This window comes from Entelurus aequoreus, linkage group LG08 (assembly GCF_033978785.1).
Source record: "Entelurus aequoreus isolate RoL-2023_Sb linkage group LG08, RoL_Eaeq_v1.1, whole genome shotgun sequence".
In the NCBI taxonomy this organism is placed as follows: Eukaryota; Metazoa; Chordata; class Actinopteri; order Syngnathiformes; family Syngnathidae; genus Entelurus; species Entelurus aequoreus.
Genome location: NC_084738.1, coordinates 8093466 through 8121309, shown reverse-complemented (window position 1 = coordinate 8121309; position 27844 = coordinate 8093466). Strand labels below are relative to the sequence as shown.

The 27844-nt window shown below is 37.9% G+C and overlaps 1 protein-coding gene across 6 annotated transcripts in view; it reads left to right on the top strand.

The window, feature by feature from the left end:
- LOC133655363 (calcium-activated potassium channel subunit alpha-1a-like) overlaps nt 1–20535 on the top strand; it is a 157030-nt gene extending 136495 nt beyond the window's left edge. For 2 of the 6 annotated variants that reach the window (XM_062055445.1, XM_062055444.1), the window contains exons 24-30: nt 961–1074; nt 1158–1250; nt 4377–4507; nt 12609–12803; nt 15231–15349; nt 15427–15648; nt 19669–19844. In XM_062055445.1, the coding sequence (XP_061911429.1) occupies nt 961–1074; nt 1158–1250; nt 4377–4507; nt 12609–12803; nt 15231–15349; nt 15427–15648; nt 19669–19690 (896 nt within the window). In that variant the 3' untranslated portion in view covers nt 19691–19844. Of the gene's footprint in view, nt 1–960; nt 1075–1157; nt 1251–4376; nt 4508–12608; nt 12804–15230; nt 15350–15426; nt 15649–16645; nt 16648–19668 lie in introns of all 6 variants that reach the window. The other 4 variants (XM_062055450.1, XM_062055447.1, XM_062055448.1 and 1 more) reach the window with 3 other exon arrangements.
- Nucleotides 20536–27844: the final 7309 nt, after the last annotated feature.

The window sequence follows — 27844 nt, the reverse complement described above, 5'->3', positions numbered from 1 at the left end:
AAGCTTGACAACACACTGTGTCCAATATTTTCACAAAGGGAAAATAAGTCATATTTTTGGTTCATTTAATAGTTGAAACAAATTGACATTATTGCAATCAGTTCATAAAACATTGTCCTTTACAATTATAAAAGCTTTTTACAAAAATCTACTACTCTGCTTGCATGTCAGCAGACTGGGGTAGATCCTGCTGAAATCTATGTATTGAATGAATAGAGAATTGTTTTGAATCGGAAAAATATCATTTTTGTATCGAGAATCGCGTTGAATCGGGAAAAAAAAATCGATTTATAATCGAATTGTGAACCCAAGAATCGATATTGAATCGAATCGTGGGACACCCAAAGATTCGCAGCCCTAGTAAATACTGTACATTATTATTGCATCAATTCATTAAACTACTGTAGTTGTTTGTACTACATGTTAATGTTTTGGTCTTTTACAATATTTCCTATACAAAAGTTAGATTTCCTTTTAAAAAGCTTGTTACATGTTAAAAATCCAGCGTTTTTTTATTAAATGTATTTAAATTTATTTCAACAATTTGAGTGTTTTGAGTTAAGAGCTCCGTCACAGAACCAATTAAGCTTGTGAGTTGAGGTACTGCTTCCAAAAAACGATTATTTATGGTGGTTGTCCGGCCATATTTAAATTATGCCTCGTGATGCAATTTAATAGCATCAAATCATTTCAAATTCGATCATCCAGTCTTCAAGCGCTGAGTGGAATGATTTCAGGAAAGCCTTTTGACCTACAAATAAATGCCAGTGTTGTTATTCGTCATGTTTGCTTTAGTCAGCAGCGAGTGATGGATGTCCAAACATGGCCGATGTTTAAAACATACTGCATGCATGATTTCATGTGCTGGACGTCAAAGTCCATTTACGTTTCAATCTTCACTTATTTGCAACCATGTGTAACATCAGCGCGTTTTGCTGATGGGTGGCGCTCTTATTTCAGGCTTCACGCCGCCAGGTATGGACAGATCGTCTCCGGAGAACAGTCCGGTCCACGGCCTGGTGAGGCAGACGTCAGTGAGCACGGGGGCAAACATTCCCATCATAACGGAACTAGGTAGGCTTCACTTGGTGCTGGCTGCGTGTGCCCTTTCCACTCCCTAGTAACCATTGTTTCTCCCTTAACGCCTGCCTGTCCAGCAGCGTTAGCAAAGGCAGGCAAAAAAGTGCCTGTGATTTCACTCAGTCAGGATAAAAGCAGCGGGACCAGCATACAAATGATTACGGAGCTTGGTAAGAAAAGAGGAAAGAGCAGCGCTGTGCAAGTCTTACTGTACTCCACATCTGCTTGGTTTGACTTTCTTTGGCTGCCTTCATTTGCATGGCAACACTTGAAACGCATGCTTCCAGCCAAAAAATGGATAGCAAGGACCTCCGCCAGGGTAATAAAATGTGTCAACTTCAAAGTCAATGACATCTGTTCTTAAACACAATTTTCATTTTATTGTAGTTACTCAAATTTTCATTATTATTGACCTGCTCGTGAAGCAATTGCTGCAAATTGAATAGCAATGAAAGCCCCTCCACACTGGTGCTTGTACATATAATGCTAGATGTTAGCACTTTTGCTACTTTACCATTTCAAACTTTCTTCTATTTACATGGCGTGATGTGAGAAACTGCCTTGGCACTCGTGTCGCCATGTTAGCATTTTAGCCAATGTCTTTTGAAATTGTATATACTTAATACCTACAGTATTTCTTGCATTAAAACCTCTAAAGCAGACCTGGGCAAATTAACCCGTTAAGCTTTTCAATCCGGCCCGCCGGACATTCCCCCCAATTTTTTTCCCGATATTTAAGATCGATTGTTACCCTTCGCGTTCATATTTCGCTGTGTTTGTTGCATTTTTCTTGCGTTTCGCTTGATTTTAAAATATGTTGATCGAGATGGGGGGGTGACGTTTATTTGTTGTCAATATTCAGTGTTTTATCCTTTATAGTTAATATTGTAAATCCCACATTCTTTATTTTTATGTACTTTCTGGGTGTCTCATTAAATAAAACAATTTTAAATTCCATTCCGTTTTTTAAGGCGGTCTGTCATGTTTTAGCATTCAATCAGACATTACTGTGAGGTTTTGTATTAGTGCTCCTAAAAATCAGATATATTTTTCTAGATCTTTAAGATGGAAACTGTAGCTGCCATTATGATGTGTAGTGATGTTTTCAAATTACTGTAAGTATTGAACTATACAAAGTATTTCAATGGTTGGAATCTGCACTTTTGCATGATATGTTGTCAATATTCAGGGTTTTATCGTTCGTAGTTAATATTGTAAATCCCGCATTCTTTATTTTCATGTACATTCTGCGTGTCTCATTCAGAAAAAAAAGGAAAAATACCATTCTGTTTTTTTGAAGCGGTCTGTCATATCTTTTTTAGCATTCAATCAGACATTATTGTGAGGTTTTGTATTAGTGTTCCTAAAAAGAGATATACCGGCCCCCAGACATATTTTTTTCTGTAAATGTGGCCCCTCGAGTCAAAATAATTGCCCAGGCCTGCTCTAAAGGCTTAGTGGCCACATGCGTGGACAGCACCTTTTAGCTCTTATTTCCAAAATTGTGTACACTACTGAATTGGGGTCTTATGGCTGCTTATGTGGACACTTATACTGCCATCTGGTGGTGTCAGAAGAGTATAACATACAATGGAATTTAGGGAAAAATGTGTAAAAATAAGAATTAGCATGTCAAAAAACATTAAGTTCAAGTTTGTGTACTTATGGACTAAGTACATCATATCAAAAGATGATTCTTAGTTTTTATTCTAATTAGGGTCCAATAAGCCCAAATAGCAGAGGGAAATTAAAAAAGCATGTAAACAAACAGCTTGGGCCTTAAGAGGTTAAGTATAATGACAAAAAATAAAAAAGTATAATGACTATTACCTTGGCACTTTTGGGTAGTGATGTGCTAATCGATACTGAAATATTGATATCGCCGATACCAGATCTTGATGCTCTAATATCGATACTTTAGTTCAGGGGTGTCCAAAGTTTTCCGCCAAGGGCAGTATACTGAAAAGTCAAAGTAGGCGAGGGCCAAAATGATATTTTTTCGCCCTGAGATCGGTAGGTTGTGAGTTCAAACCTCGGCCGAGTCATACCAAAGACTATAAAAATGGGACCCATTACCTCCCTGCTTGGCACTCAGCATCAAGGGATGGAATTGGGGGTTAAATCACCAAAAATGATTCCCGGGCACGGCTACGCTGCTGCCCACTGCTCCCCTCACCTCCCAGGGTGACAATCATTGGTACTTTAACTTTTTCATTTAAAAAAAAAAAAAGAAGAAGAAGCTAAAAACAGATATTGTGATGATGAAGCTGACTCGCGTCCCAAATGTGATCATAGGATGAACAAAAATATACTACGGTTTTAAGACTTAAGTGGCCAGAAACAGTTAGCGTCTACAGCTGGGGTGCCCGAAGTGCGGCACGAGGGCCATCTGTGGACCGTGACCCGTTTGTCATTGGCCCTTGGCACATTACAAAACAAACACCAGCAAAAATTGGGAAAACAGCAAGAAGCACAATGATCAAAAACAAATATTGAAATATCCAAATATCGAAAAGGTTGGTGACCACTGCTGTAGAATGTAAACATTTTAATAACAAAGGACATAATGCAAGGTTTCCACATCGAATATTTTGAATTTGTAATAGTCGCACGTGCATAAAGAGGTTAACACTTTAAAAGTAAACAATTAGGTCACTTTAACTATATGCTAGTTATGAAGGCATCTTCTTGTGACTAGTACTTCTTTGGTAGTAATACAATAGCCCAGAAGGTCAATATTTTTTCAATATTCACTGAACTGAGATCTAATGAGGTGGGATGACGTCTCGCGTGACATTTTAAGCAATTGTTAGCGGATAAGCAACCATTTTTCCCCAAAAAACTTTGTTCATTTGTAATTGTGCAATTCAGAAGCTGTGTACGTTTCCAAGAATTAGTACGCCAGTCATCGGTCGGTGGTTTTGCCAGCATCACATTCTCCTCTGTGACTTCCCTCCAAGATGCTTGCACGTGTTTTGACACACGCAATTGGAAGTTTTGTTTCAGCTTTACAAGACAACTTAATAGCATGTTGTGTTTATTGCTGAAGGAGGACTTTGAAGTGAAGAGTGGAGCATGGAGTGTGCATGACTATTTTAATACTTGAGCTCGGGGTTTGTGTTAGGGTTTTTATTTGGGCTGGATTAGTTAGGGTGGGAATAAGGTTTAAGGTTACCTAAGGTTTGAGGGTTTGGGTTTTAGTCGGGGTTAAACACCAACTTTGACAAAAGTGTCATTAAAGTCAAAGTTTGTTTGGTTTCGCACATTAAAAACATGGTATGTTTTTTTGCTTGTAGTTAACGACTCCAACGTTCAGTTCCTGGACCAAGACGATGACGACGACCCAGACACAGAGCTGTACCTGACTCAGCCTTTTGCCTGTGGGACCGCTTTTGCCGTCAGCGTGCTGGATTCTTTAATGAGCGCCGTAAGTAACGGAATATTTTTGTTTCATTTCATGTCAGTGTTTTATTGTGCAGAATAATATTGCCCAGACGAGTTGACTTTAGCTCAACGACATGTTGTCTTCCTTATCTGGCAAAATAGTTGGGATTGAATCAGCAGGGCACATAAGTTAATCGACAGTCAGTGATCGATGAATAGCTTATTATGCACATCTTTAGTTTCCACCTTTGTGTTAGCAATACTGGACAAAAATGATTTCTATATACTTTGTTTTAGCTCCAACCTTATATTCCAACACAAAAACAGAAATTTGCCTATGCTGTTTTTGGCTTAGTACACAGGTCCAACTTTTCCACTACAAAGGGTCCCGGAGCCCACTCAAATATCTTACTCTTGATTTTAATCATATTCAATAATTGTATCTTACCTAATTACAGTTTACAACCTTGTCAAATGATATGAACGCATTTGTTAATCACAAAGATTATTATTATTACTATTTTTAAGGCTTGGTGAAGCTGATTAGAAAAATAATTAATTTAAATATACTGCAAAAGAAGGAAAAAATTACATACAATTTACACAGTGCTAAAATAAATACATTTTAACTAAATCATTAATAAATAAGAACAATATTATATTTCTTGAATAAACTGTCAATAAAATCAATGTGCAAATGAAAATACAGCTCCACCACTTAAGTCATAATTTTTGCGCTTGAGATACTTCTCTATGACTTTAGCCTAGAGCAGGGGTCACCAACGCGGTGCCCGCGGGCACCAGGTAGCCCGTAAGGACCAGATGAGTAGCCCGCTGGCCTGTTCTAAAAATAGCTCAAATAGCAGCACTTACCAGTGAGCTGCCTCTATTTTTTAAATTGTATTTATTTACTAGTGTGACAGTCCTAACTGTAGTGCGGGTTCTCAGAACCATCCAGGGAAGACATTGTCGTGAGACGGTTTAGACTTCTTTATTATTTCAATCAGTCTTTTGCGTGCTTTTCAGCAGCTGCCTTTTTTCTCACGTGAGCACACGAATGGTTTCCTCCCGTCCGCCGTCTGCTTTTCAGCAGCACGTCGCCGTCGTTTGCGAGGCAGCAGAGGATGGTTTCCTCCCGTCCACCGTCTTTCTCCGTCTCCTCCCTTGATGTTCACGTCTCTCACCCTTTTATACGGTCCGAGAGGGTGATTGCACTGTCCACAGCTGCGCGCTCCACACACCTTATGCTGATGGCGGCGTCGCTCCCAGCGCGCCCCACCTTGCCGCTCTCTCGTCCACGCCTCCTCGCCGCCATCTTGGAGCGGGCGCCGTCGGTCCGCCGGCCCCGCCTCCCCACAACTAGCAAGCTGGTCTTGCTTTGCTCGACATTTTTAATTCTAAGAGAGACAAAACTCAAATAGAATTTGAAAATCCAAGAAAATATTTTAAAGACTTGGTCTTCACTTGTTTAAATAAATTCATTAATTATTTTACTTTGCTTCTTATAACTTTCAGAAAGACAATTTTAGAGAAAATATACAACCTTGAAAATGATTTTAGGATTTTTAAACACATATACCTTTTTACCTTTTAAATTCCTTCCTCGTCTTTCCTGACAATTGAAATCAATGTTCAAGTAAATTTATTTTTGTTATTTTAAAGAATAATAAATAAATTGTAATTTAATTTTTCATTTTAGCTTCTGTTTTTTCGACGAATAATATTTGTGAAATATTTCTTCAAACTTATAATTAAAATTCAAAAACAATATTCTGGCAAATCTAGAAAATCTGTAGAATCAAATTAAAATCTTATTTCAAAGTCTTTTGAATTTCTTTTAAAATTTTTGTTCTGGAAAATCTAGAAGAAATAATGATTTGTCTTTGTTAGAAATATAGCTTGGTCCAATTTGTTATATATTCTAACAAAGTGCAGATTGGATTTTAACCTATTTAAAACATGTCATCAAAATTCTAAAATTAATCTTAATCAGGAAACATTACTAATGATGTTCCATAAATTATTCTTTTTATTTTTTATTTTATTTTACATGAGTTATTATTTGTACAAACATGGTGCAAAGTAATTCATGATTTGTTAAAAAAATGTTAGTGGCTAGCTAGTTACAATGGGATGTTGTGATTTCACAAGACTGTCATATAGGTGATCATTTGAAAATGTTCAATTTGAAAAATGTGCACTTACAGAAAATATAAAAATAAAGTGTTGCATTATCTGTTTCTATATATATTTAATGTGAGAAATCATTAAGATGATCAGTGTTTCCACAAAGATAAATATCATTAATTATTAATAATAACGTAGAGTTAAAGGTAAATTGAGCAAATTGGCTATTTCTGGCAATTTATTTAAGTGTGTATCAAACTGGTAGCCCTTCGCATTAATCACTACCCAAGAAGTAGCTCTTGGTTTCAAAAAGGTTGGTGACCCCTGGCCTAGAGATTGTTATTACTGCCACAAGTGGTGAAAAGGTGAATTACAACTGAGCACTGCTGCGGCCCATCCGGAACACAACTGTAGAACATTTATTTATGGCGGCCCTATGGTTAAGAAATGCTGGCTTATTGGATATTGCAGGAGTGTCCAAACTTTTTCGCATAACAAAACGTCAAAAATGCAGGTGCCATTTTTGATAATTTTTTATTTTATTTAAAAATGCTGAAAACAGACATATATTTAAAGACCAACATTTAGTGTCAGCTTTGTTGTATAGGTGACAAAGTGTGGACAGCTGTGAAAGCTTAGTTGGCCTGCAACATATTGTCGGAAAAAAACAACAGTAAAAATGTAAAAAATAAATAAAAAAAAAAGACAAAATGTAATGAGAAAAAGCTGAAATGTTGATACAACAATTCAATAAGTCACTTATAACCTGTGGTGTGCCGTAAGGGCCAGCAAGGCCTTCTCTGCTGGCCTAACATAACCAGAAATCATGATCATAATTAAAGATAAAAGTAAAATATCAAAAAGTATCCATATTCTCTTCATATCATATTATGCTCCTTCCAGCGCTGTTGTTTTTAGTTTAGAGTTTTTATCCAGTCAGAATTCAGCTAGCTTATGTTGCCATGCTGTACCAAATCTGCCTAGAGCAGAGGTGTCAAACATACGGCCCGTGGGCCGGATCAGGCCCGCCAACAGGTTTTATCCGGCCCGCCTGATGAGTTTGCCAAGTATTAAAATGAGCTGCATTTTTTTTTTTAAATGAAAGAAACTGCTGTTCTGAATGTGTCCACTGGATGTCACAATAGCAATTCTGTTAGGACTAGCAAGAGATACAAAGTAAAGCGTGGAAACTTAAAAACCTGCCGTTTTATGTCTTCTGCTTCAAACACATCGTTATTTGGCACCCTTACTCCCCAATAATGTCTTTGTGTGGGTTTTAAGAATAGACGGTCAGTGTTTCCCATAAACTGCCAAGATACCTGTGGCGGTGGGGGCGTGGCCATCATCAAGTATTTTGCATAATTTACTACAATATGATATTCTCTAAAAAGGCTAAAAAAAGGTATACTTACTAATTAATAATAACAGTTTTGTTTTAAACGTCCATCCATTTTACAATATAATTACAACACTTTATGTACATATTTATATACAGATTTGAACAATAAGTTATTCACTGATATATATTTATTAATTGTGGTTCTTACAAAAAATATATCTTATAAAATATAAAAGCTAAAATGTCTCTTAAAGCTCTGCCCCTTTAATTAGTGCATACTAAATAATTTAACTTTAGCCTACTACTACAACCATATTATTTACCAGCAACATAAAGTGGTAGATAGACACAGAGCTTCATCAAACATCTGATCCACTGAACAAAGAGCTCCAAAAATCTTGAACTTTAGACTGCCATCAGTTTTACTCCCCACACTTAACCATGTGTTTCCTACTGCCTGCAGACTTTGCACCCTTTGTTATATACACATGTTGTGTTTCTAATATAAATACATTTAATACAAACAGCCAATATGGGCATCTACATCAACTATATGATTTGCCTGTGAAGCTGGACAGGACAAAAAAAAAAGAAAAAAAATTTTTTTTTTACATTTTAATTTTTTTTAATTTTTTATTTGTGGCGGACGTAATTCTTTCGTGGCGGGCCGCCACAAATAAATTAATGTGTGGGAAACACTGACGGTAATATCTTGTGTACTCGGATAATCAACTTTTACCTTGAAAATCATTTTTTGTCTTCAAAATCAACTTTTACCATTGCAAGATGCCTCGTTGTCGTCCTTTTTCATAATAATAACATCAATAATAATTAGAGATATCCGATAACATCGGACTGCCGATATTATCGGCCGATAAATGCTTTAAAATGTAATATTGAAAATTATTGGTATCGGTTTCAAAAAGTAAAATGTATGACTTTTTAAAACGCCGCTGTGTACACGGACGTAGGGAGAAGTACAGAGCGCCAATAAACCTTAAAGACACTGCCTTTGCGTGCCGGCCCAATCACATAATATCTACGGCTTTTCCACACACAGAAGTGAATGCAATGCATACTTGGTCAACAGCCATACAGGTCACACTGAGGGTAGCCGTATAAACAACTTTAACATTGTTACAAATATGCGCCACACTGTGACCCCACACCAAAAAAGAAGGACTAACATATTTCGGGAGAACATCCGCACCGTAACACAACATAAACACAAAAGAACAAATACCCAGAACCCCTTGCAGCACTAACTCTTCCAGGACGCTACAATGTACACCCCCCGCTACCTCAACCCCGCCCACCTCAACCTCCTCATGCTCTCTCAGGGAGAGCATGTCCCAAATTCCAAGCTGCTGTTTTGAGGCATGTTAAAAAAAATAATGCACTTTGTGACTTCAATAATAAATATGGCAGTGCCATGTTGGCATTTTTTTCCATAACTTGAGTTGATTTATTTTGGAATACCTTGTTACATTGTTTAATGCATCCAGCGGGGCATCACAACAAAATTAGGCATAATAATGTGTTAATTCCACGACTGTATATATCGGTATCGCTTGATATCGGAATCGGTAATTAAGAGTTGGACAATATCGGATATCGGCTAAAAAGCCATTATCAGACATCTGTAATAATAATAGATAGATAAAGCGCTTTTCTATACACCCAAAACGCTTCGGAATATCAGAGCCATTAGAGGCGAGACATGGACCAAACTGGTGAAATAAGGTGTTCCACCAACGTGTTCTAGGATTACCGCCACGACCGGCACCAACTAAGGTATGAAAATATAGTGAGAAAACTTAACCCTTTTGAATAGTTTGACCTCAATCTCTTACGGTTTGTTGAGTTAGCTCTGGATTGATACGTGGACATGACAAAGGAGGTGTTTGATACCTCGAAGAGTTTACATGTTGTGTTTTTTGTCCAATCCCAGAAAGACTGTGACTTAAAGTTTAATCCTGGCTTTGTGGATACACTGAGACCAAGTCTAAACTCATTGTGTTCTTGAAGCTGCACCAATTTCCTCAGAATTTTCAACAAACTTGAAGTGTTTTGTCCAGAGGATTTGTACGTTTTCATAATGTGCTTGTTCTATTTTCGGCCAAAGTAAACAACCTGGAGTATTTTTAAGTTATCATGCCATGATTTTACCATTCCGGCCCACTTCGGAATAGATTTTCCTCCATGCGGCCCCTGAGCTAAAATGAGTTTGACGCCCCTGGCCTAGAGCCTTCAGAATCAACGATGCTGGCGTCCATGCGCTGTCAGTGAACGGGGACATACAATGATAGACCGTTGCAATAGCCAATCAGATCACGCGTTGTTGTCATTAAGGTCTTCTAGATGGCCTAAGGCAGAGGTATAGTGATGTATGAGCCAGGTAACATAAGAACTCCATTACCCAGCATGCCACAGTAGTGGAGAGCATGCACAGTAGCCCCATTTAGGTTGTTTAATGTAGACCAGGGGTGACCAACGTGGTGCCCGCGGGCACCAGGTAGCCCGTAAGGACCAGATGAGTAGCCCGCCGGCCTGTTCTAAAAATAGCTCAAATAGCAGCACTTACCAGTGAGCTCCCTCTATTTTTTAAATTGTATTTATTTACTAGCAAGCTGGTCTCGCTTTGCCCGACATTTTTAATTCTAAGAGAGACAAAACTCAAATAGAATTTGAAAATCCAAGAAAATATTTTAAAGACTTGGTCTTCATTTGTTTAAATAAATTCATTAATTTTTTGACTTTGCTTCTTACAACTTTCAGAAAAACAATTTTAGAGAAGAAATACAACCTTAAAAATGATTTTAGGATTTTTAAACACATATACCTTCTTTTAAATTCCTACCTCTTCTTTCCTGACAATTTAAATTAATGTTCAAGTAATTTTTTTTTTTTTATTGTAAAGAATAATAAATAAATTTTAATTTAATTATTCATTTTAGCTTCTGTTTTTTCGACGAAGAATATTTGTGAAATATTTCTTCAAACTTATTATGATTAAAATTCAAAAAAATTATTCTGGCAAATCTAGAAAATCTGTAGAATCAAATTTAAATCTTATTTCAAAGTCTTTTGAATTGATTTTAAAATTTTTGTTCTGGAAAATCTAGAAGAAATAATGATTTGTCTTTGTTAGAAATATAGCTTGGTCCAATTTGTTATATATTCTAACAAAGTGCAGATTGGATTTTAACTTATTTAAAACATGTCATCAAATTCTAAAATTAATCTTAATCAGGAAAAATTACTAATGATGTTCCATAAATTCTTTTTTAAAAGTTTTTCTCTTCTTTTTTTTGGTTGAATTTTGAATTTTAAAGAGTCGAAATTGAAGATAAACTATGTTTCAAAATTTAATTGTCATTTTTTTTTCATGTTTTCTCCTCTTTTAAACCGTTCAATTAAGTGTAAATATCATTAATTATTAATAATAACATAGAGTTAAAGGTAAATTGAGCAAATTGGCTATTTCTGGCAATGTATTTAAGTGTGTATCAAACTGGTAGCCCTTCACATTAATCACTACCCAAGAAGTAGCTCTTGCTTTCAAAAAGGTTGGTGACCCCTGCTGTAGACATACCGGTGTGGAGTAAACTTTAAGAAGTCAGCCAACATGCCTCGTCTGCATCTTTTATGATTAGACAAGACAACATATATTTCCAAGGCCATTTTCAAGAAGGATATTTAAAGAGCAACTACATCTTGTGAGACCATCTCGATGAAATGTGAGTTCAGAGATTTTATTTCTTTATTTTTTCACGTTTAAAATGTTTTTTGCAATTTTAATTTGGACAGTACTACATAAGATATGTTTTAATTGCTGATGCGGGTTTATTGAGTTTTAAATGCGCCAGAAAATAACCCCGTTTTGTACAATGTGCAGTAGTGTGTAAATGTGTTTCTGTATAGTATTTCTCCAGCAATGGTCATGTAGTGACTTAAATGATGGTATTTTGAGAGGTAATCATTGAAGTCGGACATTACTGAAGGCCTAGGTGGGAAACGCCTGGCCCGCCACGGCTTATAACACAAAGCAGGCACTAAATTTTGATAGATTTTTTTAATTTCAAAATATCCCCCACAGACTTAGCCTTTTCAAATGTATTACATTGTCAGCTTTTTTTCTCACTACATTGTCTTTTTGCTCTTTTTTCTTACATGTTTACTCCCCCCCCCCCCCAACATGTTGCGGGCCAACAAAAACTCGAGCCGCGGGCCACAAATGGCCCCCGGCTGCACTTTGGATACCTTCTATTCCTAACAAAACACAAGTCACTGAGCCAGAACGTAGGACTCTTATCCTCTTTGCGTTTGAGTTTGGCTTTGGCGGAAGTCTTACTACTACAGTCATTTAGTAGAGTAACGGAACTTTTCCAAAAAACGTTCTCTGATGCTCGACGGGAAGCTGGGAGAAAAACTGAAGGCTTCATTTGTCTGCCTTTCACTTTGAGTGAGGTTAGAACAAAGCTGCCTTCAAGTGCAGTCAGAGGTAATGCTGCCTAATGGACAGGCCTCATCCATCATCCTAGTCAATCCTGCAGTCAGCGGCTGAGGGAGATGTCACGCTGTTGTTAAAGCGCGTATGGGCGGGGACGGGAGGTGGGCAAGGCAAGGAAAAGGGCAAGCATTTGTTACTTTACGCTTCTTCCTTCAATCCCCACAGACGTACTTCAACGACAACATCCTCACCTTGATCCGCACGCTGGTGACGGGCGGCGCGACGCCCGAGCTGGAGGGGCTCCTGGCGGAGGAGAACGCGCTGCGGGGCGGCTACAGCACGCCGCAGACGCTAGCCAACAGGGACAGGTGTCGCGTGGCGCAGCTGGCCTTGTACGACGGGCCCTTTGCAGACCTCGGGGTAAGACGTCTTGTCGAAATGAGCGTGTTTTGGTCTGTGAAATGTGTACGGACGATGGTTGCACAGATAGCGTCAGCAATAGTAGGGCTAGGAATAACTTTGTTAGGGCGGAGTGGTTGGCTTTTGTAGAGAAATATCAATTTTTTTTTTGTAGGACCACAGTGGTGCAGCTTTTGTTGGGGTTGTGGGTCAGAGTTAAGGAAATGATTCAGGCATGTGAAATTTCGTCAAACACGGAAATACACGTTTTTTATATTATCGCATTTTTCGGACTATAAGTCGCAGTCTTTTTCATAGTTTAACCGGGGACTTATACTCAGGAGCGACTTATGTGTGAAATTATTAACACATTACCGTAAAATATCAAATCATATTATTTAGCTCATTCAAGTAAGAGACTAGACGTATAAGATTTCATGGGATTTAGCGATTAGGAGTGACAGATTGTTTGGTAAACGTATAGCATGTTCTATATGTTATAGTTATTTGAATGACTCTTACCATAATATGTTACGTTAACATACCAGGCACGTTCTCAGTTGGTTATTTATGCCTCATATAATGTACACTTATTCACTATTCTTTATTTATTTTAAATTGCCTTTCAAATGTCTATTCTTGGTGTTGGGTTTTATCAAATACATTTCCCCAAAAAATGCGACTTATACTCCAGTACGACTTATATATGTTTTTTTCTTCTTTATTATGCATTTTCGGCCGGTGCGACTTATACTCCGAATATATATTAATAAAATTACGTTTAAAGAAAATCTCTTTGCCTCATTTGCAGGTATTAGCTGTTCCTCTTGCCTAAATATCGCACTGAGTTGCAGGACGGGTAGATGATCACCGAAATAAGCTTGCTCGTTAGCTAACCATCCAGCTGGCTTGCTTGTTGTTGCCTGCGTTTGCTCTTTTCGAGCCACAGCGTTGACGGCTGTCCACTTTGCTACTTATCATATTTGGATGGTTACAATCCGAACAGTGTTAGTTTCGAACCAGTTGTAGTTCTAGAGCAGGAGAGCGTATTACGTCGATCGCAAGCTCGCGATCAATGTCATGGGAACCCCTCCATTAAACCATATCCAATGGTATTTACTTTCTGCAAAGTATGTGAAAATACTGTCTAAACATCACAGAATGCCACAAATTCAGTCAGCCATTTTGAATATTCCGCTCCTAATAATACCTTCGGAAATTCCCGTAGATTGGCGTCACAATGGGAAACCTTTCTGCACTCTGACCAAGTTATCTGATCAGCCATACCGGAAATGACCTCAAATTAGAAATAGATGTGGTGTTTATCATTCACAATCCTTATGTAAGACAAGAACACATATGATTGGCTTTCTTGATGCATTCGAAACCGTGAATAAATAGCTAACAATTGTTTTAACCCTTCGTGAGGATTGTGACTGAATCTTCATTTAAAAGGGATTATGTGAGCTTCCTGTCGGTCAGCATCCCAGTGAGAGTGGAAATATTACAGTAAGTGTTTTTTGTAAAATGATGGTTTATTATGGTTAGTTTGTATGTTTAGCACCTAGCAATGCTGCTGATACTATAGTGTTACAATAAAGCTACATCTGTTTAGCACTCAACTTCTAAAATGTATTGCTCATCCTCTTTGTGTTCGGCCTCAAAAATATATAAGGTCCTGGTTCGTAATTTTTCCCAAAGTAATCATTGTTGGCCCTCACAAAGTCTTGATCAGCATTGTTGTTGATGGGGAAGGGATCTGTGGTTCCTAGCGCAACATCATGCGATCACGTGACTGGCAATTAAACTCTTAAAATGGCACAGGAATAACCATGAGATTGATACTATTTTGATCATATCTATCTATTCACAAACTTTAAAAGTTTTTTGGTGTCCTAAATCAGATATATATTTCATTTCATTTATTTATTTCAGGCAATGACATAAAAAAGTACAAAGTTGACAACACATAATAATATAAATAAGTATAGTGCAAAAGGTAATGTATAGTATGTAATGCATGATTGTCCAGTTTTGCCTGAAAGGGAGTGGGAAGAAGATAATTTATTTAATCCCACCCCCAGTTCTCCATTCATATGATAATAGCTTCAATATAACTTGTTTTCCCACTCTACTGGTACTTTAAAAGCATTTAAGGATAAAAACTCAGCTTCTGGTCTCTTGTTAGCATGTTCCAAGCACAAGGAGCTGCATAGACAAAAGCTTGTTTCCCCAGCTCTGTGGGAGCTAAAGGGACAGAGAGCAACAGCTGATCTTTGGATCTCAGTTTATAAGAGTGTGTACTACAGATGTAAGAGAGCAGAGACAAACTCAGCAGTCCAGTTGCGATTGACTAAATGTTCTGGAAATTGAATGACAATAACTATGATATGTTATGATTAGGGATTTGGCCAGTAAAAAAAAATGGCACTGATGATGTTTTTGTAGGACGGTGGTTGCTACGGTGACCTCTTTTGCAAAGCCCTGAAAACCTACAACATGCTCTGCTTCGGCATCTACCGGCTACGTGACGCACATCTAAACGCCCAAAGTCAATGTACCAAACGGTGAGTTTCCCGTCTTTATGGTAACAAACGTATATCCACAGTACATAAGCGTGAATGTGTTTGTTCTTTTTCTCCAGATACGTCATCACCAACCCACCGTACGCCTTTGAGCTGGTGCCCTCCGACCTCATCTTCTGCCTAATGCAGTTTGACCACAACGCTGGCCAGTCGCGGACCAGCCTCTCGCACTTGTCTCACTCGTCGCATTCCTCCAGCAAAAAGAGCTCATCCGTCCACTCCCTCACCGCCATCAATCGCAACAACCGCACCAAGAGCAGAGATCCCCGGGACAAGCTAAAGTACGTATGCACCAAACCAAGTACAATACTCAATCAGCCTGTAGGACTTTTTTAGATTAAAGACTTGCAGCTCTTCTTAAAGGGGAACTGCATGTTTTTTTAAATTTTGCTTATACTTCACAATCATTATGAGCAGTGTTCATAATAATGGCATTAGTTTTTACTAGTAACACGTAATTTAATTATTTACTTTTAGGTCCCTTACAACACCGTTAGCAACACCCTGATGTAGGGCTGGGTGATATGGACTTTTATTAATATCTCAATATTTTTAGGCCATGTCACGATACATGATATATAGCTCGATATTTTGCCTTAGCCTTGAATTAACACTTGATGCATATAATCACAGCAGTATGATTCGGTGTCTACATTAAAACATTCTTGTCACATACTGCATTAATATATGCTAATTTTTAACTTTCATGCAGAGAGGGAAATTACAACTAAGTCAATTTACCAAAACTGTATTTATTAAACAGTTATTAAGCAGTGGCACAAACATTCATGTCATTTCAAAACAGAAAGTGCAAGATTGTCAGAGACATTTTAAAACAAGCTATTAGTGCACTTTTTGTACAGGCCACTACAATAGTTTAAAACAAATAAAGTGCACTTTTGTGCATGATGTCACTAAGATGACATATCAAAACAACACTAAATTAAAGTGCACTTTTTGTACAGAAGGCCACTACAATAGTTAAAAACAAATAAAGTGCACTTATGTGCATGATGTCACACAAAATATTTCAATAACTGCCAAATAAAAATGAGCTGCATAATAGGAAATCAAATAGTGTATGTCCTTCGCTATGTGGTAGGTTCCTGCGGACGTTATCTCCTTCTGTTGTTGACTATTTTTTTCATACAGTGTTGATGTGGAAATGGTTGCTTCTGCATTTTGTTGATGTGGCACCGAACGGAGATGTTGACATGCGGAGTTTCAATCACTTTTCATTGTCTAGCGGGTGACTTTTCAAATGGTGCTACAAATTAGTGGTGGTGCTACTTTTTGTAGCAACACCTTTGCCGCATATTTGACATAGTACGGTTGTCGGTTCGACATCTTTCCGCTTGAAGCCAAACTACCGCCAGACGATGGACCCCGTGCTGTTTTTCTTGGGAATTAATTCTTCCTTCATTTGTTACCAGATTTGCATCTTTCTCTCGTATTACCACTCGCACCACTCCGCTAGCATCACAGCTAACATTACCATGTCGCTACCTCTCTGCTCGGCGAGGGTGTATGACGTTGCACACGCGACAGTATGTGACGTATCTAAGAAGGTGCGCTTGTTTTATGCCTCTGTGAGAAGGAGAGACGAGAAAGAGTGAGAAGAGCCTGTAGTGTAATGCCCGCAGCTAAAAGCAACTGTGTGAGAACATATACTCTAATATCATGATATAGTCATTTTCTTTATCGCACAGAGACAAACCCGCGATATATCGAGTATATTTGATATATCACCCAGCCCTAACTTGATGTAACGTGGTGCGCTACTTTTAATGTGGTTTTATGTCAACAAGACAGCATCATAAGTGCAGCAAGTTCAATGCAGGAAATACCTTTTTACTAATGAAAGCAACAAGCAGCACCTCACTAAAATGAACTTGATATCAAATAGGAAGAGGCATAGTCACACAGCAGACAACATACGCACACAATGGGACTAATGAACAACAAATCAATGATTGAAGTGACAAACATGCCAACTAAACGATACACCGTTTGACAAGATGATGTGAAAGCCATCGAAGCATATTCAATCTCTTTACTAACCAAAGGTAACAATCTGGTGAAAAAATTCTAAAGCACTGGCATCAGAGCCGACAAACTAGCTGCTAGCTGCTAAAGCTAACAAACACAGCTCTGTTGATACCCTTAATGTCACCCGTCACTAGGCAACAGGCCCCGCCTTTTAAAAGCACACACACACATTGTTCACTCATGTGAAACGTCTCTTGACTGCATATGCCAGATATGAAGTTTTTTTTTCTTAAGTAACATAGTAATCACTTTTCCTAGTCCATTTATATTTATTAGAGAGTATTTCCGAAAGGAATTCAATTACTTTTTTGGTAAAGTAATGAGTGACTATAATTAGTTTCATTTTAAAAGTAATTTTCAGAACACTGATTATGAGAGACAAGAACATAAGTCTTCTTTTTCTTAGGATTCTAAAGATTTAAAAAAACGACTTCAAAACCCTCCGTCAACGTTTTGTATACACACTGCAAGTCTATATATAATGTAGAAACAGACACGTACATAACAATATGTACACTATTTACAGTATTTTGGTCATTTTATGCACTACCGGAACTTATCTCCTGGGCGAAATTATTTCCGTTCCCATAACAGCACATTTCTGACTTCCGGCAACAAGTGCGTTCCAACTTCCCGAAACAAACACGAGTGTCTTCCAATCATGGCAGACTTGGTAACAGACAATGAAGATGACTTTTTTTGTACAAGTGAGGATTCACAACCTTATCTTTTTGAAGCTGAATATACGGAGGATGAACTGCTGGTTATAGAAGCGAGCACGAAGAGAAGGTGAAATGTTGGAGCAGACGGTAGCCGAGAGAGTGAGGTCAGCCTGACTTGACGCTGTAAATGTGGGAGTTGGATCAAGCTATGTGGAAATATAAACAGTGTGCTTACCCCAATTCAGCTGCACCAAACAGTCCATCGATTAAGTCACTATAATATTGATCATGATACACGCAGTACGTCATGATTGTTAGTACAACTACATACACTGTCGAGCTAGCTGTTTACAAACAAAACATGAAATACTTTACAGATTCTGTAATATGCTTGTTCATGTTTTTTAGGACTGGTGTCCTATTTCAGTGTTGTGCATTACAAACTCAGCTGCTGACGCAGAAGTTAGCATACAGCTCATGCCGTAGCATCCCATCACAAGGTGATGTTACTACTACTCTTACAATTACAATGTTGCTACAGCTTGGTTATTATACAGGTTACGGAACATAAATGAAGTATTGTTGGCAATTTTTTAATGCATTTTTAAAGGGATTTAGAGGCACAATGACTTGTTCTCATTAGCTGCATTGCTAGCCACTTAAAACAAGCTGATTATTACAAATTAAATAATTAAAAAAAACTGTGTTGTTGTCTCTCATAAGGATTGCGAAGAAAGGCAAAATTCCAAAAAATATGTGCGGTTCCCGTTTAAGTCAGTCTCTTGTCCTTTAGGTTTGGTAGTTACACACATCTATTGTGCTGTACATACCATCATTAAAAACTGTAAGGTTCCTAGTGGGACTATGTTGATGTTGAAAACTAGGGGTGACCCAATAGAAATGTTGATCTCATACAATATCAGCACATATCATACATACTTTTATTTTGTAGTTAGGAATGTTAGAAAAGGTTTGATCAAGTGAAATTGGTCAGAGAGCAATGCTAGGTATGGAAAACACTAACCTATTTATTTATTAATCGTCTGGAATTGATTTATGCTGTCTTTAACTTAAAGTGGAACAGTAATTGGTTTTGCTGACACCTAGTGGTCACAAGAATTATCCCACTAAAAAATGCTATCGTTTTATTTTGCTAATTGTATATGTTAAAACCTTAATATCATAGTTAGATAATTGGCGCTGTCTTAGAAGTAAGTTAACTTCTCCTAAATTACAGGCTAATTTTAGCATGTAATATTAGTTAGCATGCTAACATTAGCATGCTAGCTTTTTATGCTGGAATTTTCACTAATTTTATGCAATTAAACCTAAAAATCATGGCTTTAGATACTTGGTGCCATCTTAGAAGTATGCTAACTTCAATCAGAGGTTTACAGCAACGATAACAGGCCCATCAACATTTCCGCAGGAATTTGCTGGTTATTACTGTAGCTCAATATGGCAGGAGCAGTTTGACTACTAGCGCCTTAAAAACAGCAAAGATCCTCCATCTGACGGGAGTACCAGTGGATGTGTTCTACCTTAGAATCCACTAATGCCTGGCACTAACAGACCTTTGATGTGTTGTAGAAAAGACATGGTTTACAGATGAGCAGGACAACACTCACCTGAGGACCATGAAGCACATCAAGCCTGTGAATACGCTCGCCAACAACAAGATCGCCGGCAGCTCGGTCCCCATCGGGGAAGCGGACGACGAAGGCCGGCATCTGGAATCCTAGAGTGGGGGACAAATACGTAGACAATCAAACCGTTGCGGGCGGCTGGAGCTGAGCACCAAATAAAAGTTGCCTTCCCAGCTGACTGTTGACCAACAACATTCACACTTGTCTGTGTTTGCACACTTCTTCTGTACAGCGATGGCCACCGTTGGTTCACGACATTTGTGATTAGGGCCAGTTGTTACCAATGACACTCAGCTCCAGCCTTACTGTTTGTCGTCGACTTACCTTTGCCTTTTTTCACAACGTAATGTCACTGGCTTTCTTCCAAATATGATAGAGCTGTTTTGCTAACAACAAAATCACCAAAAACAAAACGGTAGAATGTTGAAGCCACGTATCGCATAACGTGGGCGTAATGAAGTCCTCCTTTGGCTGGAAGCACTGCCCGATGATACATACGCGTTTGTATTATTTCTTTGACACCCCCGTGAAAACAGCTCTATCATACGTTCCATGTTACATCCCTGTGATCAAAGCATATCCGCTTTAGCGTGTGTTTGACTAAGATGTGTCACTGGTACCACCAGAGGGCAGTGCTTCAGCCAACGGAGGACTCCAGAGAGCCCACAGCTGCGAGAAGAGGCTTCAGTTTCGATTGAATTAGAAAATGTCTTAACAATGTGAAATGTTTCGCTCTTAACTTGTGGCCACAAAAACAATGCTGCTAAGTTATGTATACTACTAATAGGCTTGTAAATTTATTGTTTATTTGTATTTTCAACAAATTAAACAACTATGTATTGTGTTCTCCTATTTTTGTCTGAATCCGGGGGCTTTTAATTTGGTGCACCTAAACACCAGCCAGGCAGCATTTACAGTCGTACACTGGTAGACACTTTTATAGGCACCAACTGAATTATGTTGGTTCTACTGGGTATTGATTAGGGATGTCCGATAATGGCTTTTTGCCGATATCCAATATTCCGATATTGTCCAACTCTTAATTACCGATACCGATATATACAGTCGTGGAATTAACACATTATGCCTAATTTGGACAACCAGGTATGGTGAAGATAAGGTCCTTTTTTAAAAAATTAATAAAATAAAATAAGATAAATTAAAAACATTTTCTTGAATAAAAAAGAAAGTAAAACAATATAAAAACAGTTACATAGAAACTAGTAATGAATGAAAATTAGTAAAATGAACTGTTAAAGGTTAGTATTATTAGTGGACCAGCAGCACACACAATCATGTGTGCTTACGGACTGTATCCCTTGCAGACTGTATTGATATATATTGATATATAATGTAGGAACCAGAATATTAATAACAGAAAGAAACAACCCTTTTGTGTGAATGAGTAAATGGGGGAGGGAGGTTTTTTGGGTTGGTGTACTAATTGTAAGTGTATCTTGTGTTTTTTATGTTGATTTAATAAAAAAAAACCTAAAAAAAACGATACCGATAATAAAAAAAATGATACAGATAATTTCCGAGATTACATTTTAAAGCATTTATCGGCTGATATTATCGGACATCTGTAGTATTGATTCATGTAAAATCCAACGGTTTTCGAAACCGGTGTTGCACGTGACCACTAAACACCGACTCAAAGCACTCAGCCAAACTCCTAAGTAATGTTGCAATTTTCAACACCAACAAAGCAAGTATACTTGGTAGAAAACGCTCAAACGTAAAATAAGCCTCCAGTGTTCCAAAATGTTAGCTTGATGCTAATTCACACTGGATTTGCCACTGACAGGCTGCCATTAGCATTAGTGATTTTACATGGCAGCTCCAAATTTGGCAATGAAATCTACAACGAGGATGCACGTTACAATCAAACAGCTGGTGTGTAATAAGCGCAATACTTACAGTATACACACTTTGCAGAGCGCAACATAACTCATTCAGGTTCCTGGAAAACCTACTTGCTAGTTAGCCAATCCATTACTGCCATTGAATGTCTTGGAACTGCATTGCAAATGAGACTTAAATGTGTAAGAAAACGAGATGTAACAAAATGGACAGCACAGTTATAAACAGCTCATTTAAAACTATCAAAAACTATTAACACACACAAAAGAAACGAAAATTCCTTGGGACCAGGAAATGGTACCGTATCTGTTCAAATGTGAACGGTACCCATCCCTACACACTGGGGCCAGAGTTGGGTAGAGTAGCCAAACATTGTACTCAAGTAAGAGTAGAGTTACTTCAGAGTAATATAAATAAAATAAAAAGTAGTCATCCAAATTTTGTATATATGAAAAAACTACTCAAGTAACTGGTGAGTAACTTCTGATTCATTTAGTAGCTATTTTCCAATGGTGCCTGAACTACAACTGTAGTTGGTGTGTGTGTTACTACTACTACTACATGTAGTACAAAAGATGTACTTTTTACAGTCACTTATGACGTTATAACAGGGTTAATGTTAGCATATGAGCAGCTAAAACAAATATCCTTTACAACTTACAATAAGCTTTCTCTAGTTGAAAGTGGAATTATTGTAGGCTGAAATGTGAACATTTCATATATATACTTAAATATACTGTATATGTACATATGTTATGTTTCATAGTTTGTAAGTAAACACTAAAGTTGTGCTGAATCGTATAGGATTTGTCACTTTTTACAGTGTGTTCATGTGACTGCCAGTCTGGTCCAATGGAATCAAAGGTTGCGAGTGCTTACGTTGGATTGGTGGAACAGAGTCATGTGACCATGCCCGCTGGATGAAGTGTCTTGACCAGCCAAATTATTTTCATTTGAAAGCAGTAATCAATACATTGTTAATGCATATTATGATATAAATTAGGGATGTTCCGTTCAAGCTCTTATACCGCCGATTCCGATACTGATAATCTATGAGTGAGATTGGCCGATACCAATATATATTAACTGTACAATTTTAAATGTATTAATAGTGAGTATTATTGACAGTGAAACAATATCAACACAATATTAAAAAATAAATCCTTATTCTCTTTTATTACATACAATTGTTTTAGCAAAAACAAAGTACAATAGTACATAATAACCAACCAAAAGTTAAAAAAAATACCATCTATTACTCACAATTATTCCCTGAGTTTATAAACATGAACAACCAAAAAAATTATTTTGAAAAAATGAAAATATCGATCTGATCACCCTTGTATTGACATGTGGTGCACTGATTGTGACAATTCTGACACACAAACAGTTGTTATATTATTATTTATCTAACTCTTATTAATCTACTTGTTAATTGATGTTATATTCATGTTAATAAGTTTCATGTTACTTCCTCCTGTAACATACGTCTATCTCCACTTTTGATTGATTGATTGAAACTTTTATTAGTAGATTGCACAGTACAGTACATATTCCGTACAATTGACCACTAAATGTTAACACCCGAATAAGTTTTTTAAATGGTTTAAGTCGGGGTCCACATTAATCAATTCATGGTAAACTTCTTAAACTTTACTAAACACTTGATATGTCTTGGTGTTGTTTCAAGCTAGTTTAGTGGTTAGCTTAGCTATTAGCACGTGTGTAGCCTCCAGTCATTGATACTTGATAATGACACTCAAGCTACTGAGAAATTGACTTTATTTGCCGTAAAAGAGATGGTTATTATTAGTTGAGGGGATCGGCTCCACACTGTGTATGGAGACACATAATTAGGTGGTAGCCGCATGTCAGCCAGAGAGGATCGACATTAGAAGGCATTAATCGGCACAGGCCGATCACATACTTTTTCACGAACATCGGCAAACGCTGATCAGTGGCCGATCGATTGGCACATCCCAAATATAAATTAATGTAGCGGTTGGAATGAAGTCAACTGACTAAAAATAGCGTTTCTTCTGCACCAAAATGCTTAAGTAAAAAGTATGTTGCAATAAAAATAATCTTAAAAGTACAAATTATTCAAAAAGTTACTAAATATAATCGAGTAAATGTTCTGCGTTACTACCAACCTTTGTCAGAAGCACATGCCCACCGGTTGGATCACTTGGTAGCAGGGCTCACACTTCACGAAACCTAGAGGAAAATATGTGAATTAATGGATGAGAACTATACCTAATTATGACAGAGAGACAGTTTAAAACTATAAAGATCCCCACAATATATGCAACATGGTACAATTGGTCTGATGCTAACCTATAGTCCAGTATTGATCCGAATGCTGGGTCTGTTTAGCCTCTAAAAGTAGTATAGCTTCGGGAATAGCCGTACAAATTAATAATTGATTGATTTATTGAAACTTTTATTAGTAGATTGCACAGTACAGTACATATTCCGTACAATTGACCACTAAATGGTAACACCCGAATAGGTTTTTTAACTTGTTTAAGTCGGGGTCCACGTTAATCAATTCATGGTACAAATATATACTATCAGCATAATACAGTCATCACACAAGTTAATCATCAGAGTATATACATTGAATTATTTACATTATTTACAATCCGGGGGGTAGGATGTGGAGGGGGTTGGGGCGGGGGGGTTAGGTTTGGTTGATATCAGCACTTCAGTCATCAACAATTATATCATCTGAGAAATGGACATTGTAACAGTGTAGGTCTGACTTGGTAGGATATGTACAGTGAGTTGTGAACATAGTGAGCTCAGAAAGCATAAGAACAAGTATTAACATTTGATTATTTACAATCCGGGGAGGTGGGATGTGGTGGGGCGACGGTGTTAGTCTAGGGTTGTAGTTGCCTGGAGGTGTTCTTTTAGTGCGGTTTTGGAGGAGGATAGAGATGCACTTTCTTTTACACCTGTTGGGAGTGCATTCCATATTGATGTGGCATAGAAGGACAATTAGTTAAGACCTTTGTTAGATCGGAATCTGGGTTTAACGTGGTTTGTGGAGCTCCCCCTGGTGTTGTGGTTATGGCGGTCATTTACGTTAAGGAAGTAGTTTGACATGTACTTCGGTATCAGGGAGGTGTAGCGAATTTTATAGACTAGGCTCAGTGCAAGTTGTTTTACTCTGTCCTCCACCCTGAGCCAGCCCACTTTGGAGAAGTGGGTAGGAGTGGAGGTCTAGAAGTAACCTGACTAGTTTGTTCTGGGATGTTTGGAGTCTAGATTTGAGGGTTTTGGAGTTGCTGGGGTACCAGGAGGTGCATGCGTAATCGAAAAAGGGTTGAATGAGAGTTCCCGCTAGAATCTTCATGGTGCTTTTGTTGACCAGAGAGGAGATTCTGTAGAGAAATCTTGTTCGTTGGTTGACCTTTTTGATTACAACATTATAACAGCTAACAAAATGCAAACAAGTAGTAAGATGGCAGTACAAAAAGTGCTAAGACAAACCTGCCTAGCAATAGCATTTACAGTATTAAGAATATCGTGGAAAAAATTACCACTAGCCTGTGCGTGAAAATTACACCCTGTGATTTTTCAGTAAGTTCACCAAAGTGATAGCATGCCATCGTTCAGTCTAACAGATCGCGTTGCAAGTACATAATGTGCCAAATGCGCGCCCATCCTAACAGTGGGTAACATGCTAACGTATAGCAATATGAGTAGAGAAAGTGACAAGTACGTTACCATGCTAACAGATCGCAAAAAAAAAAATCCAAATATGCTACCATGCTAACAATGGGTACATGCTAACGTGAACACAGCAAGTGTCAAAAATGCTACAATGCTAACAATGGGTAGATGCTAACATAACAATCAGAGTACAAAACGAGCCAAATATGCTACAATGCAAACAATGGGTACGCGCTTGATTGATTGATTGAAACTTGTATTAGTAGATTGCACAGTACAGTACATATTCCGTACAATTGACCACTAAATGGTAACACCTGAATAAGTTTTTCAACTTGTTTAAGTCGGGGTCCACGTTAATCAATTCATGGTAGCTAACATATAGAAATGTGACTATAGAAAACATGCTAACAGATCACAATGCGTGTACAGAAAAATCCAAATATGCTACCATGCTAACAATGGGTACATGCTAATGTGAGTACAGCAAGTGTCAAATATGCTACAATTCTAACAATGGGCACATGCTAACATATAGCAATGTGACTACAGAAAGTGCCAAATATGTTACCAAGCTAACAGATAGCAATGTGGTTACAGAACGTACCAAATATGCTACCGTGCTAACAATGGGTACATGCTAACATATAGCAATGTGACTACAGAAAGTGCCAAATATGTTACCAAGCTAACAGATAGCAATGTGGTTACAGAAAGTGCCAAATATGCTACCTTGCTAACAATGGGTTAGGGCTGCAACTAACAACAATTTGATCATCGATCAATCAATCAATCAAGGTTTATTTATATAGCCCTAAATCACAAAAGTCTCAAAGGGCTGCACAAGCCACAACGACATCCTCAGCACAGAGCCCACACAAGGGACGTCGATGTGAATGACTATGAGAAACCTTGATCTGTCGATTATTACTTCAATTAATCGATTAATAATCGGATAAAAGAGACAAACTACATTTTTATCCTTTCCAGTATTTTATTGAAAAAAAACAGCATACTGGCACCATACTTATTTTGATTATTGTTTCTCAGCTGTTTGTAAATGTTGCAGTTTATAAATAAAGGTATACTAAAAAAATTTAAAAAAATTAAAAATTAAAAAAAGTAGCCTCTGCGCATGCGCATAGCATAGATCCAACGAATCGATGACTAAATTAATCGCCAACTATTTTTATAATCGATTTTAATCGATTAGTTGTTGCAGCCCTACAATGGGCACATGCTAACATATAGCAATGTGACTACAGAAAGTGCCAAATATGTTACAATGCTAACAAGCTAACAGATAGCAACGTGGTTACAGAAAGTGCCAAATATGCTACCTTGCTAACAATGGGTGCATGCTAACATATAGAAACGTTCCATTGACGATTATGTTTCAAAATATAAACAGATGATGAAATTTGGACCTGAGAGTTTCCGCCGTACGATCGATCCGCGTCACGGACTTAAAGACCCAGCGTGGCTAACAGATAAGCAAGCAAGGCGCGGTCGCCACAGGCTGGCCTCGTGACGCCGGTTTCCACGGCGACGCTGCGCTCGGAGCGCACGAGTGCCACGGTGGATAAACAGCGATCCTTTAGCAAAACAAGGGGTCATTACGGCAGCTTGTCAAATCAATGTTGAGAGTGTCCCGGCTGATTAAGGCGTCGTCCTCTCAGCGGTGACACAGTGTCAATAGTGGCTGGCCCGTGGCGGCACACTCCCATGATTGGACTGAAAGGCCTATCAGTCAGGCAGCTGAGCTGGACTAATGATTCCCTCTGCTGCCTATTAGACAGACATGACAGTTTAATCCTGTGGGCCAGACCAGGGAAAAGTGACCTTGGCGCTTCACGTTGAGGCTGAGGTGAATTGACAAGAGCAGATAAATCTTTACCTTTGGGCTATTAACTGAATTAAAACTACGGCAAACACAAGGAAGACGCTGTTCTTTCTCCTCTCTTCTTGTTCCCTTTGCTCATTTAAAACGCCTCACTTGGGAATAATTGGCTTCAACAACAACAAGAAGTGCTGACAAAGCTAATACGCTGTTTTGCTTATCGTATGCCACTTACGCTAGCTACATATGTTCGCGACATACGCTAGCTACATACACTAGGTACCTAAGCTAGTTACATACGCTAGATACATAAGCTAACTACATATGTCCGCGATATGTTAGCTACATATGTTAGCTACATACACTAGGTACCTAAGCTAGTTATATACGCTAAACTAGTTACATACACTTGTTACATACACTATAATAGTTACATTCACTATAATAGTTACATACACTATAATAATTACATACACTATAGTAGTTACATACGCTTCTTACATACACTATAGTAGTTACATATGATTGTTACATAAACTATAGTATTTACATACGCTAGTTACATACACTATAGTAGTTTCATACGCTATAGTAGTTACAGACGCTTGGTTCATACATTATAGTAGTTACATACGATTGTTACATACGCTAGTTATATACGCTTGTTACATACACTATAGTAGTTACATACGATTGTTACATACACAAGTTATATACACTATAGTAGTTACATACA